The sequence below is a fragment of the Penicillium cinerascens genome (assembly GCF_028974065.1).
Source record: "Penicillium cinerascens strain IBT 15544 chromosome Unknown contig_9_segment0_segment0, whole genome shotgun sequence".
In the NCBI taxonomy this organism is placed as follows: Eukaryota; Fungi; Ascomycota; class Eurotiomycetes; order Eurotiales; family Aspergillaceae; genus Penicillium; species Penicillium cinerascens.
This window is the reverse complement of record NW_026695296.1, coordinates 435411-448363: the sequence shown is the minus strand read 5'-3', so window position 1 is coordinate 448363 and position 12953 is coordinate 435411. Positions and strand designations below refer to the sequence as shown.

Genomic DNA, 12953 nt, shown 5'->3' with positions numbered 1-12953 from the left:
CTGCCAAGCCTCGGAGTCCGAGACTTTCCCACCGAGCCGCACCGACCCAACTAGACTTGTTTACACCCCATCACGCCCATTTATCAAGCTTCTGCCGTGTTCAAATCAGAAGAAAATCATTCAGTACGCTACTTTAGCTACCTAGAGTACCGTGGATCTATCTTTGTTGCTATATTGTCCTCAAATCGGCTGTGCGTCCTGCCACCATGGCGCCGTCTAGGTCTGGTACATGCGCCCACCGGTCCATATCTTTTACGTTTTCGCCTCACGCCGAGAATGCCGGCTTCCGAAGACAAAGCAGTAGACAGCGACTTGCAGCAACCAGGTCATCATGTCTATCTAACCAACCAAAACCCGACCTGGCGACGGACGATCCAAAGACCTTCCCAGCTCCGTTATTGCTGCCTGGTGACGACCTGGCCGAAGATCCTGACTATCCGACTCAAAGTTTTCAAAAGTGGCTCGGTGAAATTTCCCGCAATAAACTCACGCCGAAGCGTAAGACAATCTATGTGATTCCTCCACCTCAGATCGGTGACGAGGTCGGCTTCATGCAATCGTGGATCAAGCCGGGTTCTCACGCTGCAGAAAGCCGAGCTCAACTACCTTGTCCTCAAGATGTATGTGATTATCTAGAAGCATTTTACCACGGTGTGTCCGTCAAGCTCCTCCCTCCTTCGACGTTCACTTTCACAACGTGGGAGGAAGAGGACCGGAAAGCATCAAAGGCACGCAAATCTCCCAAACTGAGATATGTGGGTCTGAAATGTGGTACCGGCGTTACTCGTATCCGTGCCCGTCCCTCGCCCGATGAAGTCTTTCGCGGACAAGTGAATCTCAATGATCTTCTGGATGCCGTTATAGCGATGCTGCCTCAAGACGCATTTTCGGTGCAGCTCTTCATGCACCATGATATGTACGAAGATGAAGAGGACGAGTTTGGCTGTGGCCGTGCGTATGGCGGAAGTCGGGTCTGCGTTGTCTCAAGTGCGCGATATGATCCTGCCTTGGATGAAGTGGAAGAAATTAATCGACTTCATGCCTGGCCAGCATCCCATTGCGAGGACTACATCTCTAAATGCTGTTCCGAATTCGACCCGAAGGCAAAACGACCAAAAACTGTTAAGACAAGAACTAAGGATTCGGAATTAAGCTCGTCTCCACTCGGTCCTATGGAAGCGGCAATATCTGTCTATCGATCTCTTCCAACGTCTAATTTGTCGCTTCCGGAACTCTCGGCGCTTTGGCTGGGCCGAACCTGCCGTACTGCAGTCCACGAGCTAGGACACTGTTTCGGCATGGGCCATTGTGTCTACTACGCCTGCTCAATGCAAGGCACTGCATCTATTCGCGAGGATGCTAGACAGCCACCATACCTCTGCCCGGTAGACCTTGCTAAGCTTCTTCATGAAACCAAAGGCACTGCAAATAAAAGATATCAAGCTCTGCTGGATTTTTGTGAGCGGCCTGGGAACAAGGGGGCTCACTTCTTTGCACCTTTCGCAGCGTGGCTTCGTGCAAGATTGCAGGCTATGTATCCGATCATAGATTTGACCTAAGTAACGGGTTTGGAATTAGTATGTTAGTCTTCCAAGGTTCCAAGATTTGTATTTTGTTTCGAAGTATAAATTCAACCAGCCACCATTGCGTAATGGGTTCACCGCTTTGGAGAAATGCAGTATATGTTGACCGCTCGCGCACATCCACAACGCATCGCACGCGCGCTTCTTTTCCTTCACCCTCGCCAGCACACCAACTCCGGCGAAAATGGCGACTCCAGTGGACCAGAAGCTGCTCAAGTCCACCAAGTTCCCTCCGGAATTCTCTCGGAAGGTGGACATGACCAAGGTGAACATTGAAGTGATGAAAAAGTACGGTCTCTTCCCCGGATTCTGATTACGACACAATTTGTTGACTGGTTGCTTTCTGTGACAGATGGATTGCTAGTCGTATCTCTGATATCCTTGGCGATGAAGATGATATCGTCATTGAACTGTGCTTCAACCTCTTGGAAGGCTCTCGTTATGTATGTCTCAATGGACGCCTGGACCCTTTCACTTGCTAGCTTAGTTGTTCATCCGCTAACTTGTTGCGCTCTGACGATCAGCCCGATGTGAAAGCGCTTCAAATTCAGCTCACCGGTTTTCTGGACAAAGATACCTCCAAGTTCTGCAAAGAACTCTGGTCCCTATTGCTGAGCGGTCAAGAGAATCCACAGGGTGTTCCAAAGGAGCTTCTGGAGGCCAAGAAGCTTGAGCTCATCCAAGAGAAGGCGAGCCACGTCCAATAACTGACCGCCAAGCTCTACTGACTTGTTGGGTGTACAGATCGAAGCTGAAAAGGCCGCCGAGGCTAGTCGCAAGCAGAAAGAGCAAGAGCGAGCCCGCGAACGCGAAATTGAGGATCTGAGAAGAAGAGAGCGTGCAGATCGCGGATCAGGTAGACGGGGTGGTGGTCGTGGAGGCCGTGATTTTGGCCGACGAGACTTCTCACGATCTCCGCCGCCCCGCAACCGAAGCCGTGATCGATTCCGTGAACCCCCATCTCGCCGCGACTTCGATTCTTACGTCCCATCTAGCTCTCACAGAGGTCGTCGACCAACCCGGTCCCCCTCCTACTCGCGCTCTCCAGAGCGCTCCCGCTCCCCTCCTCGCCGATCCCGTCAAGACCGCCACAGATCCAGGTCCCCCGTTCGACGAAGCCGCAGAGAAGAGAAGAGACGCACCCCGGACCACGGTGATCGCAACCGATCCAATTCCCGCAGTGAATCACCACGCTCACGTACTCCCAGACGAGACCGAAGCAGACCGCGTTCCGTCTCCCGCAGCGTGACCCCTCCATCTCGACACGCCCGGCGTAGAAGATACTCTTCTCGTTCTAGATCACCTTCACGCTCTCGATCCCACTCCCGTGACAGGGGTCGGAGAAACCACAAGCGTCATGGACATGGCCGTTTGAGCCGCAGTCGTTCTCGCGACTATCATCGTCGCAGCAGGAGTCCCAGGAAGGAGCGGCGACGGCGCTCGTCGGACAGCTGGAATCCTTCTAGTCATGGACGGCGAGACTCTTCCATAACTGGCCCTGAAAGACGACAGAAGTTGGCTGATCAAGACGGGGTCTCCGCACGACCCGAAAATCTTTCTAGCGAGAAATCCGTCAACCTAGATGAAAAGATGGAGGATGCCAGTGATGTTGGTCACTAATCTTATGTTCGTTTCCCAGATCCTTTATTTGTCTTGATAGACTCGATCCTAATATACGCCACAGCAACGAAGCCTCCAGTCAGGATCTTTTTTTAAAGGAGTTGCAGGAAATTTCATTTCGTGAACAGCTAGTTGCGATGCGTCGTTTCTCTAGTAATCAGGTTGGTGCCACTTCTACTGACCAGTCATAAACGCCGGTGGTTGTAGAGGTGCAACATGAAGACATATGTGATGGGCATGGGAAAATTATGGAAATGTACAACTAGCGTGTTAGCAATTTAAGCGTGTGAGCACTACACATCTTCTTTTCCGCTCTCAGGAATAACAAGACAGTCATTAAAAATATATGGACGAGAAGTACAGAACAGTTCAATGGACAGAAAGGTAAGGAATGTACTCCATTGAAGGGAATGAAGGCAACGTGAGATCTTCATAGTATAACAAGTGGTCCAATGCCATAACCGCTCAAATCCATAGGGGACTGACAGATTAGAATTAGAATTAGATATCTACAGACAGGACAGAGGCGAGCAAACAGCTCACAGATCACCGGGGTAGGGTAGGACGACCTGAAGCCTCGAGAGACATGGAAGATCTACAGGCCACACCATTCCATGGGGTTGAAGGTCATCTTGTCATGAGAAAAAAGGCAAAACAAAAATAGAAACGGTGTATATTGCAGGGAATGTGTTTTAAAGTCGCTTACTGCCGCTTACTCGCAGCCGCAGACGGTGGCAGTTGCGGTGACAGTAACGGTCTCGACGTCGGAGCCAGAGCCACCGGCGGGGCCAGCAGGGGCGCTGGTCATAGCGGGGGGGACGGCGACGGAGCTGGTCTCGGAGCCAGTGCTGCCGGAGCCACCGGGGACAACAGTGGGGGTCGCGGTGTCACAGGGGGTCTCGGACTCGACGGGCGAGGAGCCAGAGGGAACTGAGCCGCCAGCAGGGACGGTGCCGGAGGGAGCAGATCCAGTAGGAGCGGGAACCACGCCGGTGACGGTGACAACGCTGGTGTAGCCCGAAATGACAGTGGAGGTCACCCAGGTGCTGGTCTCGGTCTCACAGGGGGTGGTCTCCGCGGGGGAGGTGCCAGTGGGGACGGGGACAGAGCCGGTGATGGTGATGGGAGAGGGAGTGCCAGAGATGACGGTGGAGGTCACCCAGACGCTGGTCTCGGTGTCACAGGGGGTGGTGGCAGCAGCGGGAACAGAGCCAGTGGGGACAGGGACAGAGCCGGTGATGGTGATGGGAGAGGGAGTGCCAGAGATGACGGTGGAGGTCACCCAGACGCTGGTCTCGGTGTCACAGGGGGTGGTGGCAGCAGCGGGAACAGAGCCAGTGGGAATGGAGCCACCGGGGACAGAGCCAGCGGGAACCGAGCCAGTAGGGACGGAGCCACCGGGGGTAGAGCCAGCGGGAACCGAGCCAGTAGGGACGGAGCCACCGGGGGTAGAGCCAGCGGGAACCGAGCCAGTAGGGATGGAGCCACCGGGGGTAGAGCCAGCGGGGATAGAGACGGAGGCAGAGCCAGTAGGCGCAGGGCCGGAGGTCATGGGGATGCTGGACATGGCACCGGTGGAAGAAGGCAAGCTGGGAACGGAGCTGGAAGGAGCGGGGGCACCGGGCATGCTGCAGCCAGTGAACCACTCGAAGATGATGAGCTCGATGTTGATGCTAATGTCGATAGAAGTGCAGCCGGAGAGGAAGGCAGCAAGCTCGGCACGGGCGTCGAAGCATAGCAGCTCCAGGCTCTCACCAGCGGCGAGGATAGACAGAGCAGCCCGCAGGTTCACGGAGAGGATATCAGTGATACTCACGGACAGGAAGTCACGAATGTCAATACCGAGGCCAGAGACCAGGTCGACGGAGACATCAACGGAGGCACCCAGGGACAGCCAGAGGAGGACAACAGCCTTGAGCTCAACACCGAGAGAGCAGTTGGAGCCGGAGAGCCAGACGGAGAGAGATTTGCGAATCTCAATATCGACAGACGCGGCGAGCTCGCCCTTGGCGCAAGACGTGAGGCCGAGAAGGACATCAGCCTCAATGTCGACGGCGATCTTGCTATCGAGGAAAGCAGCAAGCATGGCCTGGGCGTGGACGGTGAGAGCACCAGCCTCACCAACGAAAGCACCGACGGAGGCACCAATGGAGATGGACTTCAGGGCATCGGCACCGATTTCCCCGATAGCAACGAGGTCACCACCTGCGTGGCCGCGAATCCAAGCAAGAACGGAAGCCTTGAGACCGGCCTCGAGGGGGCAGTTACCGCCGGTGATCCAGGCGAGCAGGGCGACCTTGACGTCAGCGGACACGCTGGAAATGAGGCCGCCACCAGCGCAGACGCTGAGACCGGCCTTGACCTCAACAGCGAGGTCAACCGCAGCCTCGATCCACGCGGAGAGGGAAACCTGAGCGGAAACACTCAGGACCAAGTCGGAGGCGAGCTCGGTAGCGTCGAAGATACCGTCGATGGTGACATAGATAGCCTCCTTGGCGGCGACTTCAGCGCAGGTGGGAATGAAGACACCCAGGGCGGCAATGACATCGGTCGAAAGGACGTCGACCTCACCATCACACCAGGAGATGATAGAGGTCTTGAGGGAGGGGTCGAAGTCGACGTTGACGGACAACCAAGCCTTGAGCTGCTTGCGAGCAGTGCCGTGGATGACACTGGATTTGCATCCGAAAGCACCACCCTCGAGGGCAGCAGCAGCGTGGGCGTTCAGACCGGCGAGAACGCTGACACTGGCGTGGGCCGAGGACTGGCTACTGGCATGGGCCGAGGAATGACCACCGAGGACGCTCTCGATAATATTAACAACCTCGGGAACAGCCTCTCCCAAAAGTGCAAGGGCGGGCCCGAAAGTCCGGCGTTCGGGGGCCACGTCTGTAGGGTAAGCGAGAGCGGTGCTTGCCAGACCGGCAAGCATAACGATGGAAGAACGCATGTTCAACGAATGTGTGTAGCACGGAGGCTATCAAAGTATGTGTACAAAAAGAGGCGTTCTTCTAAAGCAAGAAAAGAAAGAGCGAAAGAAGACAGGCACAATGCCGTCGACCTAATTAACGATAGACTGGTGAAGGAGGGAGGAGGATAAGAAAAACGACTGATGAAGTAAACGAGCAGCACGCAGAACGCCTAAGGTTATATACCCCTGATGATCATCTTCGAACAAAACGCAGGCTGGGCGCAAAGCCCGGCAACCTTGGAAGACCCATCGGACCAGATGCATACCCCGGTCTCGAAGCCTCTCATCTCAGTCCACTCCCAGTCCACATTTCGAGCTATCTGCCCCTTTGACTCTCGGATATCGGGAGAGACCTCCAGGGCCGAAGTGGATCAGGGCTGCTAGCGCGACTCCACCAGCTGGTTACAGCATGTGTGGAAACGTCCACCTCGTGCCGTCCTGCGTGGCGAGGTAGAGAAGGCGTCGGATCGCAGGTTTTTATACCGACTTGGGGTCTAGGGTTTCCAACGGATCGATGTTGGAATTAAAGGTCGCCTGCGTTGATATCGATGCCGCGGCATAACGGTCAAACTCGAGAGTGTCAAGAAGGCACGAGTACCGAACAGGGCCGAACGACTAGAGCTGAAGCAGGAAATCAGCGCGAGGATCGCTTGGGCGACATGCGGTCATCACCCACTGTGCCCAGGCGAGTTCTTGTAAATCCAGGGGTAACGATCGCCCGGACCCACAAGGCCGTTGACGGGTCTTGTCCCGAGAACACTGTTAGCGACCCTATTTTTAAATTCCCCTTTTTTGGTCTTGTTTCAAGTACTGCGCAGAACAGTCCGGCTTGTTTGCCCCTGTGTCCTGAGAACTTTTCGGAGGGCAACTTACTACGGCGTCACTCACTCGTTGAGAACCGGCCCCATATACACCTGGCCCCGGGCAATCGTGCACGGGTGGGCCAGGCACACATGCAGTAAGCAATGCGCTTTACGCTTTCGAGATTAGCTTGGATGCAGTCTCCTTCGGAATGTCTCTGAAAGGAACATGTCGAAATACGGAGGTGGCACCATTGAGTTTTTGAGGTTACTTGGCAGGTCTGAATTTTGGATCTTCGGCACGAACTCTACGGAAGCACGGACTTGGAACTTTTTGCCGGTACGGAGTAGCGTGTATCAAGAAGTCGTCGAGGACCACGGAACCAAACCTGCAGATTTTTTTTTCTTGCCAACGATGTACTCCATAGCGATCCCCAATACACTTCATGCAGGTGCGGCAGAATCTCTAGTGACCAGGTTGACGGCAAGACTCGGGACTGTAGCGCTGCTGGACTGGTCTGAAAAGTATCCCCGGGTCCGGACTCTAGACCTACTTCCAGGGTAGGTCTCCGGGGAAGAAGCTGCAACTAGAGGACGCCACCAGTCGACCTCTCAACGATAGTCAAGTCTCTCACGCAGGTGCACGTCGAAAGAACTCCACTTTTAAGGTGCTCGGTGTTGCAGTCAGTCTTGCAGAAGAGCGACCCATGGCTCGGCGTGTCAGGCGAGTGTTTGACTAGTAGTCTCCCTCCTCTTGGGATGGGCCTTGGACGCACTAAACTCGCCGTGAAGCTTGCATTGGTCAAGGGACCACGCCCAGCCTCAGCGTGGGGTTTTATCAACCAAACGGCATTCGGCGTAGTGTGAAAACAATCCGGTATACTAACCACTCTGGGCGACTCCTTTGGTTGGCCGGGTTAAGCTTCTTTTCGGCCAGCTCCACAGACTACTGTGTCCAACTGAAACTAGCGCAAAGCCTCACGCGCCCGGGAACACTTCGGGTCAGGAACCAGTTCGTTTGCGCTGCCCTGGAAGAGAGAACTCGGGGGGAGATCCTGAGGCGATCGCGGTTTCAGCATAATCCACACCTCCCAAAATAACAGTTTTTAGGTTCAGATCCATGGTGCGACGAGATGAGTGTGAGATAGAATGTCGTCTGTGTGCGCTTGTTTCACTCGATGTCGATGATGAGTTTGCGGTCGAGGCAAACCCTGATCTCGCACGACAACCTGAGGGGGACTTTATTCATCCGAATTTGCCTCCTTGGGTCAAGGCTGGATTGCGATGAGTCCAGTTCCAAACAGGCCCCAGTGGGACAGGTGCGGCCTGTGCGAACCTCTTAGCTGCAGCCCGTCGTCTCTCTCGCAGCTTGTTTTTCGCCAGCGGGTACCCGAGCTCGTTCAGGTAACCCCATCATGACTGACGGACTCGAGGGGCTTGATTTTGCTCTATCGATTCGGTAGTCCCGGATAGTGGGTTTAATTCAGTTTGACTTCGTTTACTTGTCTCTTCGTTACATTCCAAATCACACCGCTACCACCTCGGTAAACTCTTCCAACCTCCGAGTAGAGTCACAATCGGAGAATGTCCTTTTGGAGAAGTCCCCTAATCTTGCCACCATTTCAAACCTTGTACATGCAGACGGAGAGTGTGCTCCGTAGGTCAGAGACCGATCCTGTTCTAAGCGAGATGGGACGGTCCGGCTCGGCTAGTTCGTTTCGTCGATTTCGCCGCCGAGCATGTAAGATTATCACATGGGATTATGGTTGACGTCTTCGTGACCCGTCTGAATCGATGCTAGATCGATGCATTGCATCGCATTCGCACATGGGAGATTACGGAGAATAAGTAAGAAAAAACTCTCCAGGCGCAATCCGAGGCCTCACATGCGCGTGACGCGCGGAGAGGTCTCATTCTTGGAGTTGGGAGCCGATGCAGCAGTGCAAAACCCGGCCAATGGATTTCGTGTGCCTGCGCCACGCTCAAGTGCTGGAAATTGTTTTCCTCCCGGGGCCTTGTGTGCAGGGGCAACCCTGCATAGTGAAGTGTGGGAGTGGGAGAGTCTAGATCTTGTTTCCGCCTTCGGCTCTGTAGGTATCCATCTTCTTTGCATCTATGGATTCTACGTCCAGTCATCACCTTTGTTTCTCCGTGTAACCTTGGGAAATTTGAAGTTATCACTAGATAATTTACTATGCATTAACATTAGCTACGTTTTTTATATTATTAAACAATATTTTAGTTATAACGTAATCGGTAAGCGAATGGGCCACCTCAAAACACCATAGTAAATGCAATAACTGAGAGGGGGCATGTCGAGGCAGTTGAGCTTTTGCTTTCTACCGGTCGGGTGCAGGCTGATTTCGACTTGACAAAGAAGAATAGGTCGTCTGCTTTTGCACCGTCGGAGTTGAATGAGGATGTTGTTAGGGTGTTGGATGATTATAAGTGTTGTGGTCTTTAAATTTCCATCACAAGTGCCCGCCGATACATATATATCGAACTACACTCCCGATCTCACCACATCCAACGTTATTACATCATAAGTAAGACCAACCTTGGATATACTGGTTTTACAATTATATAAATGGTGGAATTTTTCATGCGTAATGAAGTGGAGAATAAGAGTAGTATTCATAGTATTCGGATTGTGTCAACGCGCCCGAAGGTCGAACGAGCTCAAATGTTGAGAGAATCATGGATACCGGAGCAGACACTGCTCCAGCCCTCTCAAGATTGGTAGATAGCCACCTCCAAAGTCCACCCACTGCAAAAAGAACAGCGATCACCGATACACGTCCAACGAGGCATTCTTTGTTGTGGTCGTATCCATAGCAACCCTTATCACGTGTCACTCTAGACCCGCCCAAGTCGCGATGGAACCTCGAGATAGATGAACCTTCCCCTACTGAGAACAACAAACAGTCGACTACCTTTGGCCAGGCGCCCCATTGATCCACGACTTCAATGTAGGGTGCTGTCGCCATGGCCTCGCCGAATTCCCTCTCTGCAGCATACGACAGCGGCCTTTATCAACAATCGTCCCGACCCATGTCCCGATCCGCGGTTTCACGTTCGGGTTCCAGACGGGCGTCTCCGGCGCTCCACGCAGAACCCAAAACATTGATATCGCGACACTACTCAGCCGGCGACAGCTCAGATGAAGAGGTTCCCGAACCCAAGTTCAGCGCGTCGGTGAAGGCTCTTTTGGATGGAGACGGATTGGGTTCTTCGCCGAGCCGAAGAGCCGCTTCATATGAGCGACGGTCGGCCGCCAATTCAAGACAACAAAGTCAATCGCCACGAAATACGTCGCCCCATGATCGCTCGATGGGTAGCCCTGCTCCAAGGGTTGTTCGCATCGGCGCGATCTCTTCTGCTTCGAGATTCTCTCGTGAGGGATCCCCACTATCAAACAGCCAAAGTGCCGAGTCCGAGGCGCAGGACCGTCCAAGTGATTTCATTACTCCTGCTCCACGACCTCGGAGTGTTCGGATCAATGCCTCGCGTAGTGGTACGCGTTCCCCAGGTTCCGTATCGCCATCCGTGAAACGTTCTACGGAACGGCATTCAGGCGATGAGTATGGAAGTGCCGATCGGTCTGATAGTGATCGGAAATCGCGCCTCGAAGATGACCCCGTATCTCGGGTCGGTTCTTCCTCTGTTTTGCGCGGTCGCAACGGAGACGACATTGGCCCTCAGAGCTCTCTGCGAGTGAAGAGGGTCGGAAGACTCACCGGTTCGTTCCTGAATGGACCTGCTCGCAGAGGCGTACTGCGCCGGCAGAGTGAAGAAAACAACGAAGGCAACTATCCGCTGAATGAAGATGCTAGAGAGCATGAGGAATATGATCATGCTGAATATCGATCCCGGAAGCCATCATCACCCAAAGTTTCCTGGGCAGATCCTAGCCCTCCGCATGAAACCGAGCAGCGTCGCTCAGATCAACCGGCAAGCATGGCCCCTAGCGAGGGTGTATTTTCAAGATCATCGTCGCCCAAATTTTATGGGTCTCAATCCAAGTCGACACCTGCGTCCTCAGAGAACTCTGCAAGATCATCTGGTGCAAGGGAACAGCCCGCATTCAAGGTTCCTTCATTACCGCCTCTGCCATCTGGTAGGGACCAAGAAAATGAACCGCCGCCGACTTTCAAGCGGGCCAAGCCCCAAGGCTTGAATCTGTTGGACAAGCCGGAAAAGTTCTCTGTCGCTTACGACACTGACAAGAAGGATCCTGCAGAGACACCAGCAGGAAACTCCCCTCGCAAGATTCTTGCTCAGCGGAGTAATAATACGCCTCATCGACCGGCACCTCCACCCCCGAAGATGTCTATGCTTGAAACTGCCACAGCCACAGGTGGCGCGTCTCAATCTCGGAAGAAACGGACTCAAGTCTCCATCAACCACAAGCACTTCACCCGGCTTGACTGCATTGGCCGCGGTGGTAGCTCTCGAGTGTATCGTGTGATGGCTGAGAATTACAAGATCTTCGCGCTCAAGCGCGTGAATTTGGAAGATGTCGATCCGGTGACTTTGACCGGATACAAGGGCGAAATCGATCTATTGAAGAAGCTTGAGAATGTTGACCGAGTCGTGCGTTTGTTCGATTGGGAGCTCAATTCGGACAAGCATTCTCTTAGTGTGTTGATGGAGATTGGTGAATCTGATCTGGAGAAAATTCTCACCTATCGACTCAACGCCGAAGACGCCATTCTCGATATCAATTTCACTCGCTACTACTGGAAGGAGATGCTGGAGTGTGTCCAAGCTGTTCACCATTACAACATCGTTCACTCCGATTTGAAACCTGCCAACTTCCTCTTGGTTCAAGGACGGTTAAAGTTGATTGATTTCGGCATTGCCAACGCCATCCAAGACAACACCGTTAACGTCCACCGAGAACAACAGGTTGGCACACCGAATTACATGTCTCCCGAAGCCTTGGTCGACTCGAATGCATCACTTGGACTGCCGGCAAGCGTTGGCAAGGTGATGAAACTGGGCAAGCCCAGCGATGTCTGGAGTTTGGGCTGCATTTTGTACAAAATGGTATATGGACAGCCTCCATTCGCCAAGATTGCCAAATACTACGAGCGTATCATGGCAATCCCCAACCCTCGTGTACAAATCGACTTCCCATCTCACGGTGTTGGTGGTGTTCCCGTACCTCCTGGGCTGATCAAAACCCTCAAACGCTGCCTGCAGCGCGACCAAACCCTCCGACCGACCATTGAGGAAATGCTCGGCCCGCGGGATCCATTCCTGCACCCCGACGCTCAGCTCGAAGGAGCCGTCCCCGTCACCCAGGACATGCTCGGTCGTATTCTTGCCAACGTCGTCAACCACTGTAAAGTCCGCGGCATCCCCAAGGAAGAAGAACTCGCTGCATGGCCTGCGGGCTTCTTTGCCAAAATCAAATCAGCTCTGGAAGAAGAAAATTCCTGATACCCTGTCCGGTCGTTTCATTTCCTTTGTCCCCATATCAGCCTGCCTTTCCTTGTTCAAACGACTTAATGACCGGTGTTGGATGGTTTCCTTTTTTCCTTCCTAGACTTGACCCGTGGTTGATTGTCTAATATTCTGACCACCTACTTCTTTCTATTCATGTTCCATGCATGCCCTTGTGCACCACCCTGACGGTGTAATTGACTTGGTTGTTCGAGTTTTCGTTTCAGCGCAGCATGTGAATCTTCATTTTTTGTATATGAATTCATTCTTTTCTTCCGCTTGCATTACGTTGTGCGAAGCATTGGGGTTCGTGGAGTTTTCCTTTCGAAACCGAATTTGGCAACCTTGTTTAATTAAACAACTTTTTCTTCTGAACTCCTCTTGATATACCGGTATCCAGAATTTCTCAGTACGCATTCAATGAGGTATTCTATAATTTCAGAACGGCATTTCTTGCAGTAAAAGTACGCTTTTCATCATGAAATCATTGTTGATATGCGTTTAGCTAACTACATCCCCAGAAGGGAGAAG

General features: G+C 53.2%; 4 protein-coding genes across 4 annotated transcripts; 3 read left to right on the top strand and 1 right to left on the bottom strand.

Annotated features, from left to right (window-relative positions):
• Positions 1 to 206: 206 nt before the first annotated feature.
• N7498_006976 (uncharacterized protein) lies at positions 207 to 1559 on the top strand (the record flags this gene model as incomplete). Its single annotated transcript, XM_058454038.1, has 1 exon — positions 207 to 1559. One exon carries the CDS (start codon positions 207 to 209, stop codon positions 1557 to 1559), a length of 1353 nt encoding a protein of 450 aa, XP_058306287.1.
• Positions 1560 to 1767: 208 nt separating this feature from the next.
• N7498_006975 (PWI domain-containing protein) lies at positions 1768 to 3203 on the top strand (the record flags this gene model as incomplete). The annotated part of the gene is made up of 4 exons (XM_058454037.1): positions 1768 to 1871; positions 1936 to 2026; positions 2108 to 2281; positions 2328 to 3203. 4 exons carry the CDS (start codon positions 1768 to 1770, stop codon positions 3201 to 3203), a joined length of 1245 nt encoding a protein of 414 aa, XP_058306286.1.
• A 712-nt stretch (positions 3204 to 3915) lies between these two features.
• Positions 3916 to 6153, bottom strand: N7498_006974 (putative cell wall protein; the record flags this gene model as incomplete). The annotated part of the gene is made up of 1 exon (XM_058454036.1): positions 3916 to 6153. One exon carries the CDS (start codon positions 6151 to 6153, stop codon positions 3916 to 3918), a length of 2238 nt encoding a protein of 745 aa, XP_058306285.1.
• Positions 6154 to 9959: 3806 nt separating this feature from the next.
• On the top strand, positions 9960 to 12419 carry N7498_006973 (serine/threonine/tyrosine protein kinase MPS1; the record flags this gene model as incomplete). The annotated part of the gene is made up of 1 exon (XM_058454035.1): positions 9960 to 12419. One exon carries the CDS (start codon positions 9960 to 9962, stop codon positions 12417 to 12419), a length of 2460 nt encoding a protein of 819 aa, XP_058306284.1.
• Positions 12420 to 12953: the final 534 nt, after the last annotated feature.